The 24,651-nt window shown below is 42.8% G+C and overlaps 2 protein-coding genes across 2 annotated transcripts in view; one reads left to right on the plus strand and one right to left on the minus strand.

Moving 5' to 3' along the window:
• Positions 1-3,628, plus strand: part of klhl32 (kelch-like family member 32) — a 65,822-nt gene extending 62,194 nt beyond the window's left edge. Inside the window, exons 8-9 of the mRNA XM_037677311.1 lie at positions 1,262-1,440; positions 3,467-3,628. Of these exons, the coding sequence (XP_037533239.1) occupies positions 1,262-1,440; positions 3,467-3,628 (341 nt within the window). The remainder of the gene's footprint in view (positions 1-1,261; positions 1,441-3,466) is intronic.
• Positions 3,629-6,544: 2,916 nt separating this feature from the next.
• Positions 6,545-24,329, minus strand: mms22l (MMS22-like, DNA repair protein). The gene is made up of 25 exons (XM_037677150.1): positions 24,157-24,329; positions 23,863-23,988; positions 23,599-23,651; positions 23,101-23,188; positions 22,507-22,684; positions 22,203-22,296; positions 21,964-22,094; positions 21,089-21,202; positions 20,843-21,019; positions 18,710-18,772; positions 18,498-18,617; positions 18,106-18,341; positions 15,107-15,323; positions 14,706-14,995; positions 12,398-12,579; positions 12,019-12,169; positions 10,714-10,844; positions 9,309-9,451; positions 8,917-9,073; positions 8,682-8,827; positions 8,386-8,597; positions 7,330-7,496; positions 7,083-7,179; positions 6,767-6,934; positions 6,545-6,620 (listed from the first exon to the last, which is right to left on the minus strand). Exons 1-25 carry the CDS (start codon positions 24,327-24,329, stop codon positions 6,545-6,547), a joined length of 3,690 nt encoding a protein of 1,229 aa, XP_037533078.1.
• Between the last annotated feature and the right edge of the window lie 322 nt (positions 24,330-24,651).

A 24,651-nucleotide genomic window follows, 5' to 3' on the forward strand; every position in this document is an offset into this window, starting at 1 on the left:
ACTTTTAAGTTATCATCATCAACTGTGCATAACATCATCAAAAGATTCAGAGAATCTGGAACAATCACTGTGCGTAAGGGTCAAGGCCGTAAAACTCTACTGGATGCTCGTGATCTCCGGGCCCTTAAACGTCACTGCACCTCAAACAGGAATGTCACTGTCAAGGAAATAACAGAATGGGCTCAGAAAGCATTGTCAGTGAACACAATTTTCCGTGCCATCCGCCGTTGCCAGTTGAAACTCTACAGTGCAAAGAGGAAGCCATTTCTAAGCAAGCTCAGATGTTTGCACTGGGCCAGGAGTCATTTAAAATGGAGGGGGTGGCAAAATGGAAGATTGTTCTGTGGTCAGATGAGTCATGATTTGAAGTTCTTTATGGAACACTGGGACGCCATGTCATCCGGACCAGAGAGGACAAGGATAGCCCAAGTTGTTATCAACGCTCCGTTCAGAAGCCTGCATCACTGATGGTATGGGGTTGCATGAGCGCTTGTGGCATGGGCAGCTTGCATGTCTGGAAAGGCACCATTAATGCAGAGAACTATGTTCAGGTTCTAGAACAACATATACTCCCATCTAGACGTCATCTCTTTCAAGGAAGACCCTGCATTTTTCAACACGATAATGCCAGACCACATTCTGCAGCAATCACAACATCATGGCTACGTAGGAGAAGGATCCGGGTACTGAAATGGCCAGCCTGCAGTCCAGATCTTTCACCTATAGAGAACATTTGGCGCATCATAAAACAGATTTTAAAGAGAAAAGAGAACGGGAGGTGTCAGTGAAGAGCACCGGAGTTGAGCTTTTTATCATCCAGTGTCTTCGGTAGAAAGAGAGACATGAAGAAACATTAAAGCCGATAAATGAAAATGAGGCTGATAATTTTCATTTATCATGCAATTAATTGATTTATTGTTTATCAAGACTAGTTAAGACATTTACTTTTTATATTCCTTTGAGTAGTTTAATATCACTAATAAGACTTCCCTGTTGATTAGGGTTATTTGGTGTTTTATGTAGCATAAGTCTACAGTGATATAATACGAACCCTTGAAACCTTTTCTCCCGTTAACGTGTGATCACAGGCTTTACTGAGCACCTTTTCTCTTTTCAGTTCTGTTTGACTCTTCTTGTTTGTTCTGTGATCTTTTCCCTTCCTTTTATATTTAAAGTTTAAAGACAAAGTCACGGGAAAGAGAACAGAGAATCACACTTAAACTCTTCTGCCCTTGCACCAACTTCCATCTTCTCTCTCTAGGTTCACTTGGGGGTGGGCGTTTACATAACTTTCACAACTTCTACAATATTTGCACAGTGACAGATTCATTCCTGTTCTCCTCAGGTCAAAATGAGTCTGGAGTTGCTGTCCATGATGACAGAATCTACGTAGTTGGAGGATACTCCATTTGGACCAATGAGCCCCTGGCATGCATTCAGGTGAGACCAGGGTTTTACAGCTTGGACTCTTTAAAATCCCTTTAAGTCAGCACAATGAGCTGTGGTAATTAGTATTTATATATATATATATATATATATATGTTTATGTACATTTCTATATATAAATATATATACATATATGTATATATATATATATATGTATATATATACATATATGTGTATATAAATATATATGTATGTATATATATATGTATATATATACATATATGTGTATATGTATATAAATATATATGTATGTATATATATATATACATACATATATATTTATATATATTTATAAATATATACATATATATACATACATATGTATATATATACATATATGTATGTGTATATATACATATATATACAAAGTATATATACACATACATACATACGTACATATATATATATATATATATATATATACACATGTGTGTGTGTGTATGTATGTATATATACAGTATATATACAGTATATATATATATATATATATATATATATATATATATATATATATATCTCCAGTCAAAAAATTTGCTGGGGTTTTATGTGATAGACCAACACAAAGTAGGACATAATTGTGAAAGGGAATGCTACTGATACAAGTTTTTTTTTTTTTTTTTACGAATAGTCTGAAAAGTGTGGCATCCGTTTGTGTTCAGCCCCTTTTACCTTGAACTGAAATACAATACAACCAGAAGTCGCCTAATTAGTAGAGTCCACATGTGTGAAATTTATTCTCAGTAGTATAAATCCAGTTGTTCTGTTTGTTACCAAACAGCATCATGAAGACCAAGGAACACACCAGACAGGTCAGAGACAAGGTTTTAACAAAGTTGAAAGCATGGTTAGGTTATAATAGCCCAAGCCATAAACATTTCTTAAAATCTCAGAAAAATACTGTGAAGTTTAAGGTTGCAACATGACAACATGTGAAATAGTAAAAGGTGTTATATTAATTTCATCATACAGTCTGCATTTATAATTAAATACAGATTCTAGATCTGGTATCAACCCTACGTTTCAGTCTGAACTTAAACTGAAGGTAAAATCCCACCTTTTTTAATAAACATTGTTGTCTTTAGTTGTCATTTTAGGTCCCGTCCAAAAATGTCTATTCTACATCAAGTTAGATACTACGGTAGTTTTCTGGTGACATGACAAATAAATTAAAAATTCTCATTGCAAACGCAACAAAACTAAAAAAGATTATCCTGAAAATCAGGTGGAAGCTTGAGTCATGTGATCAAGGCTAGCTTTAGTTTGTGTAGGTAAATAAAAATGGTTGAGTTGGACACGTGCAAAATCCTGGAGCTGACAAAGACTGTTCCTTGAAGATGTATTTTCATTTAGATTGTTTGGTTTAATACATACAAGAACATTATTTACTTGTAAAATACACTAATTGCACATGTCATATCAATGTAAACCAGTTTTAATAGAGGTAGAAAAGTGAACATTTAGAAGTTAACATGAACAAAATTCTTAAATGAGATTCCTGATGAGATTTTCCTGAATAATTAGTTCATTTTCAACACATCAGTGAAACATTTGGAAAAACAACTGACTTCCCCTAAATATAAAATTTCAATAAACAGTTAAATTCAAATAGTTATAAATATTATGGTCAAACAGCAAGAAAAGGGAAATAGATGATGTTGTAAAAATGATCAGATATTTAGAGAATCCCAGGTTGTTGTTTTTTTTTTTTTGCAAAAAGTACTTAAATGTTCTGACCTGCTCAGGTTATCTTTAAAAATGACTACATGTGGTCATAAACACTTCAAGTAAAATAAAACTCCTCTTGTCTTATGACACTACAACATAAAGATAATGCCTCATAAATTGAGATTTAAACTTCCTGCTGCCTTTTCGGGGTCCAAGCTCATCCGAGATGGAGATCTATTGTAAAGTCTGATAAATCACGAGATGTTTTTATTGCAATAAAAGCTGCTACGTCCTCAGAGTGTATCCAGCCGTGGCTGCGTTGGTTTTGTTCTGCTGCATGAATTCCCTCCTGCAGGTGCTGGATCTGAGCGCAGAAGGGAAGGAGGAGGTTTTCTACGGGCCAACGCTGCCTTTCGCTTCAAACGGGATCGCCACCTGTTTCCTCCCGGCTCCTCACTTCACCTGCCCGAACCTGCAGACTCTGCAAGTCCCCCATCACAGGATGGGTGCTGTTTAAACCACTGACTGAGAAGAGCCCACACAACCAGGCGATGCGCTCCCAGCCCGACCTGCCCTTTCAGACAACGTGCACTGGTCAGTCAACAGACTGGAATGTGAGTGCTGCTTCAGAGGGGTCACATGACCCTCTGATGCTACTTTCCAGACTTGAGTCGTGCAATTCTTGAAGTTTTATGAACAAGCTGCTGTCCTTTGGGCACAGGACTATTTGCTGATTGTTGTATTCTGAGGTCACAGTGAGATCTAGAGGAAAGACAGATTCTCATCTCTGTTAAGTGACAGGCTGTGGACTGATACTGCTCATCTGCCCCACACCTTCAAAAAGATTTTATAACCCATCATAGGGCTGATGGAGCAGCACATTTCATTTTAGTTTCTATCGTCACCTTTTTGGCCTAACAAACACGTTTTGACTGATAAATATGACTTGGTCTATGTTTTGAAAGCTGAAGCTGATCAGCCATGTTTTTTTAAGTGGAACAACACGACTGTTGAAATAAGCAGTGACATGTGAAGTGTGGATGCTGCTGACCTGTTTGTGAGTTTATCTTTTATTTCCTGCTCAGGACCTACGATTGTTTATGTTCAAGTGAATGTCTGAACATCTTCAGCATATATTTGTGGAATACTCTCCAAGGTGTGTACATTTATGATTCTGCGTTGGAACTTTCAAAAAGATGCTCTGACCAAACGGAGAATAAAGATGCCTGCACTTCCCTTGTCCACCCAGAACACACGTATGTGCAGAACAAAGTTCCTACATTAATAAAGATGTGTTTATGCAACAACTTAGTAGAAATGTGAAAACCAGTTTGAGGGAATAATGCTGCAGCCTCAGATGATATGAAAGCTCTATCTCTTGGACCTCCTCTGCAGCTGCTGGACAGAAGGCATGCACTGCAGGGAAAAGGAGACACTTTGCAGTTAGATGAGGCTGCAAATGACTGGCAATGACAGAAAATGGGACGGGGTGATTGTGGGGGACTTCATGTGATTAGGTGCCAACCAAAGACGGATTGCACAAGATTGCTGCAACTTAGAAGTGAAAGGGAGAACTGGAACAAACAGTATTTCTCTGCTTCTTCTTGGTGGGGGTGGGGGGTATTGAACATTAGGGCTCATCAAATCTGTAATTCAGAGTTCTAACTGAGCAGACAGATCATGATAAGAGCGAATAGCTCTTTGATGCTCACGCTCTTCACTTCCTGTACAGAACATAGATGGAAAGATAAGGCAGGCAAAGGAGACACTTATTTTTTTACACATAACAAAATGTAAAGCTGTATGTTTTTACAATATTTACAACACATATATGCAATAACTTGATCAGGTAAGTGATGACTCCTCAAACGGCTTCTGTTCTTGGACTTCTCAGCACATCATAACTGTTAAAGGTTCTGTTCAATGGATACGTCGGCCATTTTAAAGCAAGGTTCAGGACTGACATTACGACGTAATGTTCTTCTTCTCTCTTTCGGCTGCTCCCTTCGTCAGAGCTCACCACAGCAGGCAGATCGCACTAAGATCTGATAACTGTTTTTACGCAGGATGGTCTGGGGATTTGAACCGACGCCCTTCCAATCACAGGCTCGCGTTCTCTAACCTCTGCGCCACCACTCCCCCGTTTAAATCCCACCTGTAGTAAACAGCTCCAACATTCTGCAGTGGTTCATGAAAACACTGCTCATCACTTTCACATTTCATGGTCATTTGTAGAATGATGTGCTCATTTGTAGATGCAAATAGCAGCAGCAGCTAGTTGTAGCACTTCCAGCAGGATTTTTCTTTTCTCCCAAAATATTATTTTAAAGCAAAATAGACAGCATGTAAAACTTTAAATGATGGCATTATGATTGTTTTTAAAGTGGACCCACATTTAAAGCAGATCGCTGTCATATTAAATTAATCTTCAGTTTCATGGTGCTGCTTCGTTAACGTTATTATTTAAACCTTTACTCTTCTATTTTGGCAGAAAATAAAAGAACGCTTGTCCAAAGTTTCCCCAAGGCTGCACCAGAAGTGCTACAGCTAGCGCTAGCTGCTGTTGCTATCTGTGTGTGGAAATGACAAGAGATGGGAAGTGAATTATTACTGCAACCATGTTCCTTCCAGTCGGGGTGCATTTTTTGACACAACACCTTCTCCCCAGCAACCCGTTTCTGTTCTAGTAATTATTTTGAAAGCATTTTAAAGTGGTCACAGTTGAGCTTAGCTTTACTGACAGAACACTTGAATCCCCCTCCGTGTTGATTCGTGGAGGTGGGAGGGGGGGTGTCCATGAATGGGCCAGTGGTGACCATTTCACCATTGGACTGGTGGAAAAGAAAGAAAATGTAAACATCCAACTAGCAGAAACAGCAGCAGAACATGTTTCTGCACCAGATGCCTCCGTCTCGTTAGAGGTTCTCAGCTGCAGGACTTGGGGTGAGTAAACTTTAGGTCCCAATCCTGTGGACATGGTCATTTTAAAGACAAAAATAAAACAGTTAATGGTCATCAATTATAAAGCAGGGGGGTGGACAGGGATCAAATAAATCTGAATAATTACCAAGACTGGAGTTATCATGGCAGCAGTGTGCTTTGGTTTTAGCTGCTTTGGAACTAGCAGTTAGCTCATCAGTCCTGTTACACTTACACATTTTCCTCAAAATGAGCTCGTTCAAAGATCTGTCTACAGGTAAGATACTATTTAATCATAACTGTTCCACATAACCCAGCTCAAATCGTGAAGAATAACTCCTCAACTGCACAACAAGTTCAGATTTTGTTAAGATGCTCTAAAAGTGCAGACCTGGAGTGGATTTTGTGTTTTTGGGAGCCGAATTACGACCTCTGTCAGATTGAGGTTGGTGTGGCTGAAATGTTCCAGGTTTCCATTAAGTGTTGACGCCGAGAACGTCTTTCTGAAGACGTTTCAGTTGCCCTCCAGACTGATGATCTCAGCCTGCCCACGTTGTCCAAGAAGACTTAGCAGCTTCACGTATGCACTCCTGTAACACAGAAAAATGTGTCATATTCAGTAACATGCACCGCTAAAGTATATTTCTAGTTCCACAGCTGACACTTGTTGTCTAGACAGCTTAAAAATAGTTGAAGGCTGAGGATGCTGTCTGATGTGATGCATGTTCTCGCTCACCTCAGGGCGGTGTTCTTGCCCAGTCCTCTTTTGTGTTCGGCGTTCCTCAGACTGGCAGACAGGCTGGGAACGAGAGCCTGAACCACGGCAGGATCCAAGACGGCCACCGTCTCCAGGACGCCGTAAACCTGCCGGTCGTAGACGCCCTCGTTCTCCTCCACGAACGATCTGAAGGCATGGAGAGCACAGTGAGGATGCTCATCCTTCATGCATCAGACAGGATGTAAAGCAGTGAGGTGAAGTGTTTATCAGAGGAGCAGCACCACTCTCCGTGCACAGGTGCAGATATTTATCACTACAAATCACAGTCAGTTACCGTAAGACGCTGATCATCTGCTCACAGGGCCCCTCTGTAGAGACAGCAGCACATCGCTCCACCACGAGCTGCACGGCATCTGTGCTCGTCTTCCTCACTGAACAGCAAAACGATTAGGTGTGGTTTCATAAAGCATGCTTGTTATTCATGGTGATCAGTGAAAACACAGTTACACACACATCTGCATCAAATCAGACTTTTTACTCAGTTAGGGTGGTGAAGATCTAAGAAGAGGCATTTATTGTACCCTGTGGCTCGTTGACCAGCATCAAGCAGTGCAGCAGGGAGGGGAGCGGCAGGGTGAGGAGGGAAACATCCGTGTCTCGGTTTCTTCTCAGGAGCTCCAACAAGAACATGAGGACTGACGCGAGCCGAGGAGGAGGGGCAGGGCCTTTGAACTTGAGGAAGTTCTCGCTGTAAAATAAAGGACCACACAAGGTTCAAGCAGCAGTAAAACAATTCATAATGGCTTCAGAGTTATTTCTGTCTGAGTCTTTCATAAACACTGAGTAATTGAAACATATCCGAGTATGACATTCACGTTGTAACTAGGCCTGTTGCGATAAACAATAAATCAATTAATCGCATGATAAATAAAAATGATCAACCTCGTTTTCATTTATCGGCTTTATCGTTTCTTCGTCTCTCTTTCTACTGAAGACACTGGGTGATGAAAGGATCAACTCCGGTGCTCTTCACTGGCACCTCCCTTTCTCTTTAAAATCTGTTTTAATCGTCCAAAATCGTGTTTTTGGATCGTTAAAAGCAGCTAAGCTACGAGCTAAGCTAACAGGCCGACATCGGGGAAAACCTACGTCTTGTCGAAGCTCCAAAATTCTCGGCTGAAACCCGTGCCTTTGTGTAAAAAGTTGTTTTTCTCTGCAAAAAGAAGCTGAGAACTTGTTTACTGATTTTTTATTATTAAAAGCTTTGTGTGAAAAATGCTATGCTAAAGAGCTCAAACCACAATGAGCGTCCGCCATTTTGAATGAATAAAGGAAGGAGAGACAGCCCATGTCACGTCAAGGGGCCTCCCTCCCATTTTCTTAAAGCGACACGCTGCTCGCTCCCTCACTATCCATCCTTCAGTTCAAACTCTTATACTGCCATCCAGTGGTTGAAAAAAGGTACTACACGCAAAACAAATTAACCAGCATTTCTTCTTAAATTTGACAATAATTACTAATTATTGTCAAATTTCAAACGATATCGTTTATCGCAATAATCTCTGAGACAATTAATCGCCCAGCAAAATGTGTTATCGTGACAGCCTAGTTGCAACACCTCTCAGCTGTAGACCTACCAGAGCACCTCCAGTATGGTCGTCCTGAGCGCAGCTCCTCGTGTGGTTGGCACGGCCTCGCAGGCACCAAGAAGCACCGGGTGGTTGGCGACGACGCCTACAGAAGGTGAGGCAGGAAGGAAATGGTCCAGATGTCTGCGGACTACAGAGCGGAGCTGCTGCTTGAGGCCCGCGCCCTGCGACTGAGACACGCTCGAGGCCACCGACAGACCCTGGAGGATAATAAATTGTGTTGACACGGAGGACTGATGTGTGATGATAGAATGTGTTTGTGCTCGGGGTACGTTTGTCCTAACCTGTAGGTAGAGGGGCAAGCTGTCCCTCAGGGCTTTGTCCTGCAGTGGGAGATGGTGTGGGAGCAGCACCCCATCCACGATCCGAAACAGCAGCGGTTGAGCTTTGGTAGTGGCCAGCAGGGGGCTCCAGTGCTTAACAATGCAGCCTGGGTCACACAAGAGTTCAGCTCATTGCCAGAGCTTCTCTCTAGAAGCAGAAAGCTGAAGACTGAACAGATGAGCATCCAGCACCTACCCACAGCCCAGTACGCCAGCTGGAGTCCCTCCTGGTTCTTGCTGACCACATACGGTTTGATGTGCTTCAGGATGTCACCGATGTAGTGAAGGGCTCTGGTCACCATGGCTGATCGTTCCGACAGCAGCTGCAGTTCACTGTACACGCGGCCTACAGCCTGACGCCACGCAACAACACACACTTCAGTTTGTCTCCACGTTCAGTGTCAATGCACGCTGCAGCAGCACAGCAGGCCTCATCATAACAATATACAGTACAGGCTGATAAGAAGGCTTAGTTACTGCACGTGAGCCGTTTGTTTTAATATACAACTCACATGAACTGACAAAAACTAAAGACAGGATTTGCTTTTATGAGTCAATATTTTGTAGAACCCTATTAATCTGTAATACCTTGATAAACATCTTGAGGGCTGAAGTGGGATCCAGCTGGGGGGTTGTGGAATTAAGTCCGGCTCTTTGCAAAAGACGGTCCACCTCTGGAAGCCTGAGCACAAGTCGGGTCAGTTCACACAGCTGCTCCTCCACAGCCCGACCTGAAGCAAAGAAAACACAAACAAATGACGACCTAAAGAAAACGTGCCCCTTTACAGAAACCACCAGAAACTATTTAACTAGAGAACTTGCATTTCCTGCAAAAATGCAGTGTGAATTGCAGAAGAACGTGCTGTTCTGTAAACAGCTGAAATTAGCTCAAGAAAAAACATTCAGAAATGTAGCTGAAATGAATGAACAAGCCTAAATTAGCAGAAGCAAGCAGAAAGAACACATATTTTCTGAACTAGGTTTTAATGAGCAGAAATGAGCGCTAAAATTAGCATAAAAACAGCTAAATAGCAGCTGAAATAATGCAAACTAGCAGAAATAAGCTGAAAGGAGCATAACAAGCTGAAATTAGCAGAAATAAGTTAATTAGGCTGAAAGTAGCAGAAACTAACACAAAACAGTTAAATTTATCTCAAACCAGCTGAAATTAGCTAAAAATGCTACAAATGTAACTGAAAAAGTAGAACAAGCTTAAATTTGCAGAAGAAATCAGAACATTTGCCCAATTAGACTGAAAGAAGCAGAAATGAGCAAAAAACAGCTGAAAAGTAGCTAAAAAGGCAGAAAGAAGCTTAAATTACCAGAAGGAAGTGAAGAGAACACATTTTTGCTGAATTAGGCTGAAAAAAGTTGAAATTAGTATAAAAATAGCTAAATAGTAACTGAAATGGCAGAAAAAGCTAAATCATGCATAAATAAGCTGAAAGGAGCACAACAAGCTGAAATTAGCAGGAAGAAGTTAGAAGAAGCACAAAAATGTTTTAGCAGAAATAATCTGAAAGGAGCACAAAACAGCTGAACAAACAGCTGAAATTAGCTGAAAGAAGCTGAGGTAGAACAAAATGTAAAGGAGCAGTAAAAGGTTGTAAAGAGATCCAAAGATTTGAAGGATGGAAAATGAGCTCAGTTCATTTTTGATGAGAAAAACAACCGTGGCAGAAAAGGCTAAATATTTAAAAAAGCTAAAGTTGCATCAAGTCATAGCAGGATTGTCCTGAAACAGCTGAATGTTTTGATGTGTGATTTGTTGAAATGGCACAAAAACTGCGGGGCGAGAATCATGCCGGAAAACGTACAGAAGAAACTGGATCACAATAGTGTGAACGCTTCATGAACATTCACACAACAAACAGGTTTGGAGAACGTGTTTGAGTCGGAGCAGAGTTAGAATCATGGAACAATCCAAAGACAAACACTACATCTGCTGCGGGGTCATTCGTGTCATGGCGTGTCGGACTGTAGGCGTTCGTACCCGTTCTGCTGTCAGTTCCATCTAGGTTCTTGTGGAGGTGTTGCTGCAGAACACATCTGAACCAGGCTCTCACTGAAAGGCCCTGGGCCGACCCGGACTCAGAACCAGTGCACAGAGAGGACGCCAGCTCACTGAAAAGACAGAAACAGGGATTCACTGAGCCGTGTGTGTCGATGGCACACGTAGCCAGCGAGGGTGAATCATGACGCTGAACATAAGAGGATAATCCAACAAAGATGAGTCGGGTCCTTTCAGGTAACAAAGTTCATGCTCAATCATCCAGGTATAAAATCCAATAATTCTCAGTCAGGTCCCTTCAGGTACTTTGTTGGATGTTTCTACCTGGATTACTGAGCATGGACCAAGATGTTTTGAACCACTTCAGCCATGACTGCCTCAAACGAGTCTGCGGGGGAGAGCGCGGACTCCAGAAACCACCTGAGCACCATCAAACTGGTTGACCCACTATGACAAGGTGTTATTTATAAGACTGAGTTTGTTGCAGCTCCTCGGACTGATGAAGTCTTTTGGATGAAAGACGAAATGTTTCAACATAAAGAAACTGTTCAGAGGACCTGACTTAACTTTGTTGGATTTCTTTACCTGGATTATTGAATAAGAGGATAAAGTATGCTATTTATTCAGGCACATTTACCGTACCTTTTTGTGCTTGAATACACTTTATTATATTTTCACAGAGAGTTGAAATTTATATAGTTTTAATTTAATGGCATAAACATTTTCTTGTCTCTACAACGCTAAAACAACTTTTATCACAGATTTCTGAGGTGATGGGCTATCTTTTCATTTAATACTATTTATATCTTAATAAGTGATTCTGGACCTGCCATTGTGTATCTGTTCCTCTCAAACCAGCCAGTCGGAGCAGATGGCCACTTGTCCTGATCCTGGTTCTGCTAAAGGTTTCTTCCTCATGAGGGAGTTTTTCCTTCCACTGTCTCCTTCATGCTCAACATAAGAGTTCAGTGATGGAGTTAAACTCAACGCAGTCTGCTCCTCAGATAAATATTGTTAAATTATTATTTTTATATATGAATGTTTCTATTCAGAGCCCTGAGAAGATTTCTGCTGTGACTTGGTGCTATTTAAATAAACTGAATTGAAATGCATTAAAATTTGACATAAATGAAGCTGCAGCTGTATTTGTATTATTTGTGTAAAACACTGGAAGAGCTCATATTTTAGAAAATTAAAAACAATAACATCTTTTGTCTTAATATTCCAGTAGCCCGTAAGTCTTGTTTAAGATGACTAACTGCAGCAGCCCTGAAAGTCCAACCCCACCTGTTCTGGAGCACATGAGGAAGGTAGCGAGTCACAAGCAGCGTGTGAACCATGTCATCCCAGCCGAACGATTGCATGATGGACTGGACCGGGTTGGGCTGAAGGTCCTGGGGGGCAGAACTGGGCAGATCAAAGGCCAGGAAGGTGAAACCTGAAAGTGAAATTAAATTAGGTCATCGTTTAATCACATGAGCTACAATATTCACTGAACGTTGATGCTATAAAACTGATGAAGAATCCTCTTGAATGCATTTCTCTAAGTATAATCAAACAATTATTTTATTTTTTTAAACTCATTTTGGTTAAAACCTTGCTCAGACACCCCCCCCCCCACACACACACACACACTTAATGTCTTGTTCTCAGTGGGGCTACTGACCTGCAGCAGCATCTGCCAGCTGTGCTGGAGGAGTGTGTGAGAGGCGCAGGCTTTGCAGGAAGGGGAAGAAGTGCGCCCACAGAGCAGCAGCCACCGCCAGGTGGCGCTCTTTTATCACATTGGCTGTGGCAGGAGCCCAGGCCAGAGTGGGAGCTGACTGGACACCGCGCTGATGGACCCGTCTGGAAGGACACGAGACAAAAAAAAACAGATCAACAAATCTATCCACAGCTCCACCCTCCTCTGCTCCCCTGTTCCTCTTTCACTGCTCCTTCATGTGTTTTCTCTTTTCTCTCATGGGGGATTACAGAGTGCGGCGATGCGCTGCAGAGGGGTGGAGGTAGGTGAGGAGGAGGAGGAGATCACAGGCAGAGTGGAGCCTAATGCTGATCCCCTGAACACAGAATATACTTTGGCTCTTGTGGCTCAGCTCTGGCCCTGGCATCAGCTGCAGCAGCCCCACAGAGGCTGGCATTAGTCCCGATAAGCAGCCGAAGAAGCTGTAATCTCATTTGGACTGAAGATGATCCCTCTGTCCCTCTCATTTCTGGGATGGGGGTGTGAAAAGCAGGGGTTAAGGTGTGCTGGGGAAAGAGGAAAAGATGAGGCACTAGCAGCCCCCTTCTTCTCACAGCCATGCATTTTACTGTTCCACTAAGGTAGACACACACACACACACACACATCAGCTGTGCCTTCCCTTCCAGCAAGGTTGCATCTAATCCAGAGCTGAGACAATCGATTAGAGTCTGAATTCATTAGCCTTGTTACTCCTGTGAAATGGGCCCTTCACACCCATCAGCCCTCATTGTACAAGACATCGTCAGAGAACCTCCTCATTGTGGCTGCTTACGTACAGTACTGCATTCACCATGTGAACGTCACATAAACACAGTGCACATGCTCCAGCTCCTTTTCTTCCTGATGTTCTCTATCTAATGTAGCGAGGTTTCTATATTCTCTTCATTAGAAGAGTTTGTTGTCCATTTAAAGGTCTAACACAAGACAAAGTCACCAGAAGACACGTTTAGAGAATAATTGTGGAAAAAAAAGGACGAGCTGCCAAAAGTTCATCTCATCAACTTGCAACCTGCCTGTCTTTCCAAAGCAGAGCATCATGGGAACTCAAAGCTAGTGAGTCCTGCTCCTGGCTTCCTGCCACGGTACCAAGATGACGGCCATCAGGAGTGAATGTTCGGACCCTCCGCGGTCTTGACCATTGGCAGATTAATCCCTTTAATGTGTGCAGATTCCACATGACTCCTAATAGAAATAACGAGGCACCGACTCAGTTTGCCAGTTTACATAATTATCTGGTAATTGCACCACAACAATAAAAAAACAGTAATCACAAAAAGATTAAGGCTTAAGAATTATGTTTAATTTGGTGGGATGATTGGAACGAGAGTGAGTGGTTGTTTTATTTGGCTAAATGGGGCAGTGTAGTCCAGAAGTACCTGGTACTTACCGGCTATGTACCTGGTAAGTACAGGGTAAGCACACAGTATGTGCCACGCACTGTAAGTACTGGGCTGTACTGGTAATTGTTTGTTTTTGTGCTGATTCATATGTAAGCAGCAAATATTCACTAATTTAAAAAGGGTATGGACCAGAAGTGGTTGTGTTAGATATCAGGTTAGTTGTAGTTAACTTGTGTTGGAGAAAGTCTTTAAATTATTATAAACGCTTCCTTGAAGTCTTTGTTGCATCTTACAATGATATGGTAGAGGATTATTGTAAACAATGACGAACATGAATGATCTCACTGACAATATGAGACTACAGAAAGATTATCATCATTTCAGCCCCCCCGCTGTGGCCTCAGCTCTCATCTCTGCTTCCCTACATCAACACACTCTTTCAGCCGTCTCCCTCTAATCTTCAGCCGGGGCTTGCTCATGTAACGAACACCCCTGTCCCACAGCTGAACCCATCCTGATGCTCCGCTGACCACAGTCTCTCACACCAACAAAATGACGAGGGGCCCAAAGAGGGTCCCCTGTGCCAGTCACTTTATTCTGGGTTCTGGGAGCACCTGGGGAAGGTGACATGGGGGCCACAGGGCCTCCTGAGACCCAACAGGGGCCACGGCACAAAACAGATTCTTTACAGACACTCGTTCCTGCTGACTGCACAATTCTCCTACTGTCAGAATGAGAAGTGAGTGGACCCTGGGAAGAGCAAAGCACATCAGTCTCCTCCGCTGCAGCAACTTTGTAAAAGCTTTGCCAAGAAACATCTGACAACGGTGACCGTTTGCTGCAGCCTGATAATGGTGGAAGGATGAGGAGGAAGAGAGAGTGTCTCACCTAAGCTGTGCGAGGACGATGTGCAGAAAGCCCAGAGCAGAGTTCAGCTCTGACTGGCGACACGCAGGCAGCAGCCAATCAAACCCTTCGCTCAGCAGCTTGTCCTCCGACAGGTCCAGGCTCGTGCTGGTCTCAAACACCTCGGCGGCTCCTTCCAGGTAGGAGCCGAGCGGCCCCCAGAGGGCAAGTCTGCGCGAGACCTCTGTGCTTTTTTTGTAGAACTCCTTGGCTGTCTCACTGAAGGAAGAAGCCACACAGCTGGCCCGGGCACCCACATCCAAACCTCTCTCCTGTAGTTCACGATCAGAGCAAACATCGTACTCTCAAACTCGTGTATTTTCATCACCCTTCCACATTAATCTCAGTGACTGCATTTACAGCGTGGTGATGAGCAGACGTACCTGGAAAAGCAGCAGCAGTGACAGCTGCCCTCTCCAGACCAGCGTGCGATGCGCAGGGGGGCAGTTAGCGGGCAGAAAGCCAAGCAGCTCGCAGGCTCTGTTCGCCACGTCCTCGAGCTCCACCTGCCGGGCCACGACCAGAAACAGCAGCAGGAAGTTCACGAGTCCTGCTTCCGACAGCTCCTGCATCTTCTTTGGTGAGAACTTTGAGTAAATCCTGGAAACACGGAGAACAAACACATGGAGGTCAGTGCAAGCATCTTCTCTGCAACACTTGAGGTAAAACTGTAGCTGATTTGGTTTTAACAGTTCATGTGTAAACGCTGAGTAAGCATGCACACTGTTGTTTTAATGTTTATAATCCTGATAGTTTTTGACCAACTTCAGAACACTTTCAGCTACTTTAGCCTTCCTGGTAGCAAAACATTTATCCCACTCAGGACATTACAGCTATAACTTTTGTTGTTGTAACTTTTATATTATTTGAATTATTTAACTTTATTTGGAAATATGTGTCATTGAAATGCATTGAGAGTTTTTCACATCTTTAAAAAAACTTCATGCGCTTTGAAATCTTGGTTTGCTTTTAGCTACTATTTTACTACTTTTACCTTTTAGCTACTGCTTTGTTAAACTTAGCCGTCACAGATTTTTCTTCTAATTTTAACTTTTAGCTATCATTTAGCTAGTTTTAGTTTCTAGTCAGCATTTTGTGAATATGAACGGTGACGTTAATTTTGGCTTCTAGATATTATTTAGGAACTTTCAGCTTTTAGCTACTGTTCTGTTGGTTTAAGCTACAATTTTGCACGTTTTAAACTTTAATAGTTTAGCTCATTTTATATTTTATCTACTGTTTGGCTAATTTTGGCTACTCTTCTGCTGGTTTTACTGTTTAACTTTCATTTTGTTTTAGCTTTTAGGTACCTTTCTGCTGGTTTAGGGACTGTTTTGCTAGTTGTAGCTTTTAGCTACTGTTTTGATGCTTTCAGCTTTTTAGGTAGTGTTCAGAAATTGCAGCTATTACATTTTGATTTCTAATTTTAGCTTTTAAGCTAATTGTTTTAACTTTAGCTATTCAGTTTCAGCTTCTACAACAAACTTCAGCCGTCATGCAGCTCCCAGCCGCTCATCCTTTTGACAAAAATTCCAATATTTCTACTTTGAGAATGTCCCTGCCACAGCTGATCGTCAGAGTGCATGTTTGTCTTTAAATGCTGACTAACTGTGCATCATCCAATCACCACTTAAGCTGCAGGCGAAAGACGAGACGGGCCTGCCCAGCATCTGTGTGTGTGCGTGTGCAAGTGAGAAAAAACAAAAAAAGAGAAAGTAAGGGAGCGAGTACGAACGGAGCACCACCCAGCACGCTGTTAGATCCTGCGGGCACTGTGGAGAAATGCCTTTAAAGATCATGTTAAATGTCAGAGACACTCAGACACACAGCAGTAGGTGCTCGGTCCCTCACTCTACAGCCAAACCAATTTACTGCAACACCAGAGACCGATCAATAAACACACACACACACATCCAACTTGCTGTTTGCCTGGCAGGAGAACACAGAAAGCTGAAACTCCCGCTCCCCCCAGCCCGTCTCCCAAACACAGATGCAGCCCACACAGGTGAGAGGAGCTGCTGCTTGGGTCAAAACACAAACAGCGAGCGTCACGAGACAAACTAAGAGATATGACTGATACGAGGGTGGTGAGAGGAGAGCTGGGGAAGTCCCAGTTAACACCATATCCGGCTTATTTACACCCACAGAAGACTATAAAAGGAGGAGGTGTCCAAACGTACAGAGCTCGAGGGGTGGGAGATTTAACTGGATGAGTGAATAATATGAAACAGGGATAGGAGCAGCACACTGGGAACAGCAGTGGGGCTTTTCTTTCTCCCAACCTGTCTGTTTGTTTATTCCAGACACTTGTTTTTTCAGCGGAGGCGAGCAGATGCTCCCAACTCCTGGCATTGGAGATCAACATGCTCGCGGTCGATCCCATTTAATGTGATTGTTGTCGGCCTCCCACCGAGCCCGCCCAGGAGTGGGAACGCTGCCGAAACATTGTGACGATACAGTCAGCACGCCTCGTGCCTCCTCTGACGAGGACGTAGCCGTGATAGTTTTGGTGGAGGTTGACGGAGCGGTGAAATTCTGGAGCTGTCCCAGCAACGCTTGGCTGTTGCCAGGCTCCCTGCCACCCCCGCCCTGCAGTCCCCCACCACCAAAGCTCCATTCTCTAGCCGTGTTGGAAACCAGCACGGCTTCGTTAAGGCGAATTAACCACCACTCTCGTTAGCTAATTAGCCCCCATGTCTGCAGTGCTACTGAGCACATTCCAAACAGAGGGAAGCCATTAGGAGGATTTATCTGCGGCTGCCGCTCTCTGGCACGCAGCCGCCTTGGGATTCAGCGTGGTCCAACTTTCAGTTATGATGGGAACATCAGCTCGAGAAACGTTTAGGTTGTCTTTATTTCCAGACGACACACACACAAACAGTCCCTTCATGTACACCAAGTCACCCCAGCAGGGAGCAGCAGGTGCACAGTGGTGAGCTTGTGTGTGCGCGCGTCAGTGGCAGGCTCCTCGGGTCTGGCCTGCGATGAAGAGCAGGTGGTTGACTCCTGAGACACCTGCTTCACTGGTGGGCCTTGGTAAATATCAAAGACACACACTGAGAGACTCTGGTGCACCTGGCATGCACACAAACAGGACTCGAATGCATGAGAGTTTGCAAACACGCGTGTGGGAGCATTACTGCAGGTATGCACCAACACACGGACACAAATCCAAACAGCTGTTCAAACACATCACACATCTGAAGATCAAGGGGGGAAACTAATCTCATAAATCCTAGTCCCGAATGGTAATTACTTTTTAAAGCCAATCCAGCTCAAACTCCCACCTTTTAATACATACGGTGTTAGGATAGCTTGTGTACTTTTCAAGGTGGTAGCAAATAAGAAGTGTAAAGCTTCCAAGTTGTCTGTCTGTTCCTACCTCCCTTTGATTTGTCTCTGGGAGACTCCGCCGGCCCTGTCCTGGGACAGGCACAGAGCCAGCACTCGAAGGAAGATGTGGAAGGAGTTGGCAGAGCGATAGAGCTGGGTGTGACCTGCAGAGTGGAGGGGGGCAGGAGCGCAGCAGCTGCGCGCCTGATCCAACAGAACCATGGGCGACTTGCACACGGTGCCCAGGCCAGACGCTCCCAACCAGGGCACAATGAAGGAGGCGTTCTGGAGGAGACGGAACATAATAAATATTATTTCATGCTCAAATACAATGCATACAATTTCTGACTGAATGCCGAAGAGTAAGCAAGATGCAAATATCAAGGCAAAGTAACCAGAGTTGTTCACTTCCTGTTTACTCCGGGGTTTTTATGCCTTTACCAGGTTCTTGCTGTAGTAGTCCCAGAGGGTGGAGACGGCAGCGGTGCTGGGCTCCCACAGCAGATACAGACTGAGACAACAGTGGACTTGCATCCTGACCTGCTCCTCTGCCAGACCAGCCTGTTATTAAACACAAACACACACTTCTAATTTATTTAACGAAGAATAAAACATGTAGAAATAAAAAAAAACTGTGTAAAAGCAGTGCTGACCTTGGGGTTACACGTTAACTTGAGCAGCTCTTCTACAAAGGCCCAGTTTTCCCCCAGATGTTTCTAAAAGTGCAGAAAACAACACATTGAACATCTTGTCACATGCATGCCTCTACAAATCATACACATGCAGAAATGATTTGAAAATAATGAAACGGGTAAAAGATACAAAAGCCAACATTGTCACTCTAGTATTCAGTGTTTGCAATTTTTAATGTTAAACTTTATACATTTCCAGTAAAAAAAAACAACAAAAAACCTGATTTTGCTGTTTGTGATCAATTGTCAACATCTGACCACAAAACATTTACTTTTAATGTTAAATTTACATTTTACAGAGATGTGTGCACTAGTGTCAGTGTTTTTATGCTTAAAGAACTACAGACAAGATAAAAACAAAACAAAAGTAAAAAAAAACAAGACTTATTAGAAAAAAATGAATAGTTTAAATGTCATTGTTTCATTTTCTTTTATAAAATGTGATGTTTAGGAAAACCTTTCCTGCCTTTTAGTTTTTAAATATAAAAAGCACATTTGCTTTAAGGACTTAACTATTGATTGATTGATTAACTAACCAGGACCTGCTTAAAAAATGACCAATGATCTGCACTTATAGCTCACTTTAAACCAGGGCTGTTCAACTAAACTGCTCAGGGGCCACAGTTACTGAAAGCAGCAGCTCAGGGGCCGGACATCCAGCGATTAAAGTCATTATATAAATAAACTGAGTATTACAATGACCTGTTACCTTTTACATTGTTTATTTTGTTGCATTGAATCATAAATGCAATAAACAGAACACAAAACCTAAACCATGGACATGGTGAACAGATTACGGAGCTCCTTCTACTGTCAGACAATGTCCCAACCACAGACCACAGCTTCCTGCCCAAACTAAGCACAGCCTGGGACGGGGTCAGCTCTCCCTTTCCGAGGTACTGACTGGCGTCAGAACTGTCTTGAGGCCAACTGAACGTCCTTCATCATGGCCTCTCCAAATTCTTCCCACGCCAGAGACTTTGCATCCGCAACCACAGAAGCTGCAAGATATTCTGGAGCTCTCATGGTGGAAAAAGTCTCTTTGATGTTGCATGGAGGACTGGGACTACGCTTGTGGAGTGGCAGACTGGGACGTGCGCTTCAACTATCAAGGGATTACACTTCTTAGCCTCCTCGAAAAAGTTGATTCCAGGGTGCTTAAAGAGAGGCTCTGACTGATTGTCAAACCTCGGATTCAGGAGGAACGTGTGGCTTTCATCCTTCTCACTGAGCAGTGGATCAGGTCTTTACTCTTTCAGAGTTGCTAAGGCAGAATGATTCTCAGGTTCACGTGTGTTTTGTGGATCTGGAGAAGGCCTACGGCCGTGTTTCCCCAGGCATTCAGTGGAGAGCGATGCAGGACTATGGGGTACCAGGGTCATCGTTAAGAGCCATTTGGTTCCTGTACCACCAAAACAAAAGCCGTGAAGTGGCTGGGCTGAAAGTCGGCGCCTCTCAGTCTGAATTTATAGTTCCCAAATGTGAAAAGGTGGAACGCTCACTCCGGAGGAGTCTTTGCCTCAAGCGGAGCAGTTCAAGTATCTGGGCGTCTTATTCACGAGTGATGGTGGGACGGGCTGAGAGGTGGACCAACAAATGGCAGCCTCGTCCTGATGAGGGGTTCTGTTAGGATGCCTCCCTTCAGAGGGCCCACCCCGGGGCAGACCCAGAAATCTCTGGAGGGATTATATATCCTTTCTGGTCTGAGAACGCCTTGGGATCCCCCAGGAGATGTTGGAGTGTGATGGAGAGAGACGTCTGGGTTTCTCTCTTGGACCTATTGCTCCTGGGACCCGACCATGAAGAAGCGGTACAAGATGGAAAGATGGATAAACCAAAAGCAATCTCAAATAAAATTAATTATTTCAGAAATGGTAAAGCTACTTTATATTTAATCTGATGCTTAGTGCTGAATAATATAATTATTATCCATTTCTTGTTATTTACTGATACTTTTAATAACAATTATATCTGACATGTTTCATAATGATGGCTTTGTTGTCAGGGCCATCCTCTCAAACACTTTTATTAATGCCTCCAGATGTTTTTCTTCAGTAACACGTTGACTCAGCGCTGGAAACGTTTGCTTCTTACCTCACTCTGAACTGTGCCGCTGCTGTCGTACTGGCCCAACATGGCTAAGTGAGTGACCAACCACCATGTGAAACCCAGTGGGTCTTTACAGTGTGTGGGGAGGCCACCGAAGAGCCCTGCTGCTGGTTTCTCTAAAACCAGTGGTCTCATTAGTGAGGTCATGTAACTCCAGAAAGACTAGAAAGAGAAAGTAACTGGATGTCAGCAGTTAACTGGTTTGGTTGTCTCCATATATGCATGTGTTACCTCTGTGCTCAGTATTTTGTTCCTGTGTTCCAGCAGGTGCATGAGCAGGAGCCAGAGCTCTTTGGTGCAGGGGCAAAGGTAATGGCTGCTGGTCAGCGCCTCCGTGGGCCTCACCTACAAAACAAAACCATCTACTTAACATCGACTGCACTTTTGGTCTGTGATTTGTATGACCCAAAGCAAACAAGCAACAACATTTGTGTTGTTAGCTAAATAAATCACAAACCACTAAACACATTTTAATCAAACTCTCAAGAATCATCATCTTCAACTGATTAATCTTTGGACTCAGTCCAATTCAAAATGGCCACCACAGCTAATTGACATTGGCCGATAGAAAAACGGCTACAACTCAATCAATTTTACAGATTTTGCGTTAAAACTTTCTGTGGTAGAAGCTGAAAGTCATTCACAACACATACTCCAGGCACTCCACATTACACAAGACCTTTGCTTAAAACTTTGACATGAACTGTTGGGAGTCAACACTGTTAGCAAAATATCATGAACTACTAATATGTATTTTGGTGAAACTCCAAGGATGACATCATTGCATGTACACATACAGATTATTAACTTTTGGAGTCGAGCCAATTTAAGATGGCCACTCGGCTAATTGACCTCAGACACCGACATCTGTTCCTTTTCATTCTAAAATTATTTTCTTTTAATACTTGGGAAGAAAAGGCGTTCCTTCATTCCTTCAAGGAACGTTAGACCTATAATTAATATACTGTGCTGGATGTCAGGAGCTCTGAGTCAGCGTCTGCTTAACACATGCAAACTGTGGCAGTTACACAAAATGACTGTCACATCTTTTCAGCAAAAAAAGACCAAAAAAAAAACCCAACATATGTATAAAAATGGTCACCCACCTTGCTGTACTTGCTCATGGCCAGGCCAGTAAGGTCACACAGCAGACTGCACAAGTGTTCCTCAAACAGACTGGTATCAGTCAGGTTCTCACCCGTCAGGTTTACAAACTGGTGGGCGTACACCACCTGGCCTGGAGACAGTTTCAGCAATAAGCACTCGGTGTAACATACACAAACCATGTGTCACAAGTAAAGATGGCTGCGTTCCCACTTTCTGACTCAGTAATCTGTCCACATACCTCGCATCTTCTCACCAAGAGCATGCAGGATCTCCAGTACCGACCAGTGGATGTCAAGATGAAGATGTAGCAGATGCCAGGAGGGAGGGAAAATCTGTGAGGAATGTGCAATATGTTAGAGATCAAGAAAAAAAAGTGTTAAATTGAAAAGAAGCCTATGTTTTTCTTAACTTGATAGTTTCCTGTAAAGCCCCTTATTTTACAGCTCCTTCTTTAATCTCCTCTGTTTTTAGAACAAGCTGATTCTGATGCTACACAACACCTGAGCTGAAGTCTGTCATGGAGGATGAATGTTCAGGAGTACCTTTCCTTGGTTTTGTATACTGAAAGCACTTTGAACACCGGCAGGCAGGTCCTTGAGTCGTCCAATGAGGAGAGTGATGCCAAACAATTCCTCCAGAAGAGCGGAGGGGAACTGATGCTCTAGTTCCTCATAAGGATGTGAGGGAGCCACGTCCAGGGACCTCGAAGGTTCCAGATATCTATATCCACATCAATAAAAAATACAGGAAAACCTGAAAAACTCATGAAAGTACCAAGATTACATGTAGGGATGCACGATACTGGATTTTTGGCCGATATGCTCAAACTTATTTGGCTTATAACCAATACCAATATCAATGGGGGTTTTCCCTAGACTTATTTACAGACTACATAGCTTTCTCTGCTGTGGAATTAAAACACTACATTATTCTGCATGGTCTTTGCCAGTTTTGTCCTGCTACCAAATGCAGATGCCAAAAAGGGGCTGAAAATTATGTAACACTTGGATGGAATGGCTGATGTCCGATATTTAACTTTATCGCTAATATCGGCCGATACATGCCGATAATATTGTGCATCCCTAATTAAATGCATAACTTCTTGTTACAAGCGTGAGCGTTAAATATGTTGATACCTGTGCAGGAAGACTTTTATATACTGAAGAAACGAAACGCACTGTTGTCGAAGGTCTTCTGCTTCATAATGCAGACTACCTGCTTGTCCTAAAAACAAAATGAATGTTACTTACCATAGTATTACAAACATAAAAGGCAATATTTAAGTCCTTTCAAGATATATTCTGTTGGGGTTTGAGCTCTTTATTTAATTGCAAGACAATCTGATGCACAATAAGTCAAATTCCACCAAATAGCTGAACCTCATAGCTGTTTCATATACGTTTACCCAAAATATTTTGGAACATCAAAAACATGTGTAGACATAGACATGCATACATATGAGAGCTGGCTTGAAACTCTGGCACAGCAATTTCCTGCAGGACCAATAAAGTTGTATCTGATCTTATGTCCATATGCAAGTGATTACCATTATGATGGTGTTACAATGCATTCTGCTGTCATGCAAAGCAAAGTATGTTTAGTCTTGATTGTGTTACATTTATACACAGACTTACCAAAATCATGTGAGTTGGACTTCACCAAGTTCTCCAGCTTGTAAACATTTTGTCTGAAATACAACAGAACTTAGATAAGACCAGACTCTGTCTATGAATGAAATGTGATGAATATTATTATTTTTCATTATCAAAGGAGAATCCTTCTCTAAGCGGTTCCGTTATTAACCTTTAACATAAGCAGGCATACAGATTAAAGTGAAACTGGTTCAAGTGACCAATAGTTTACATAATTCAAAGAGAGTTGCCTTTAACTAGCCTTACCTGAACAAACCAAAGAGTAACTTTGTGGATTCCACCAGCGCCGTCTCTGTTACCCACAGAAAGCCAAAAATCTCCACTGTGTCGGTCTCATACTCTGCAGGTGCTGGATCAAGACGCAGTAGCAGCCTTAAAAGAAAGCGCAATGACAAAAATGTGTTTGTTTTTATTACGGGTAAGTAAAACCTTTCTTTGTTACTTCATATGTGGTTTTTGAAGCACCAAAGCATTCAACAAACTCAGCCTCCTGACAGGTATATGTATGTTTGTGATTATGCTGACAGATGTTAAACAAACCGTTTCAGAGACCCTCGTGCAATGTACGCATCAGTGGAAAGAGCCCCCGCGGGGTCGTCTTTCACTTCAGAGCAGCAGAAGCACGGTGGTCGGGTGGGGGTGAGGTCACACTGGCTGTCTGCTCGAAAGGGAGAGACTGGCGGAGTGAGGGACTCGCTGAAGTCATCGGCCATGCTGTTGGTGCACGATCAGAACCACCTGAATGAGAGCGAGACAATAAAACATGTTTGAGTTTCACTGTTTGAAAATCAAAAGTAACAAGTAATTACTCACAAGCTATTACAGGTTAAATGTCACATTGTGGACACAGTAGCCTAAGGCTGGGATTTACAAACTTAAACAAAATACAAGCTGCACAGAATTATGATCTTGAATATACAGTAAAGAAGTATACAAACGTTAACAAGGCTATTTGAAAATTAGCTTAATCATGTTACAGATTTTTATGCATTTACGAATATTATTTTATAACTTTGAAACAGATAAGGCTGTAAT

Source organism: Nematolebias whitei, chromosome 5, assembly GCF_014905685.2.
Source record: "Nematolebias whitei isolate Nwh7 chromosome 5, NemWhi1, whole genome shotgun sequence".
In the NCBI taxonomy this organism is placed as follows: Eukaryota; Metazoa; Chordata; class Actinopteri; order Cyprinodontiformes; family Rivulidae; genus Nematolebias; species Nematolebias whitei.

Coding starts and splice junctions, on each gene's coding strand:
- mms22l (XM_037677150.1), bottom strand. CDS start 24,329: ATGGCCGATGACTTCAGCGAGTCCCTCACTCCGCCAGTCTCTCCCTTT. Junction 14,996..15,106: donor CACTGCTGCTGCTTTTCCAG/GTACGTCTGCTC, acceptor CGTGAACTACAG/GAGAGAGGTTTGGATGTGGG. Junction 12,580..14,705: donor ATCGTCCTCGCACAGCTTAG/GTGAGACACTCT, acceptor GTGTCCTTCCAG/ACGGGTCCATCAGCGCGGTG.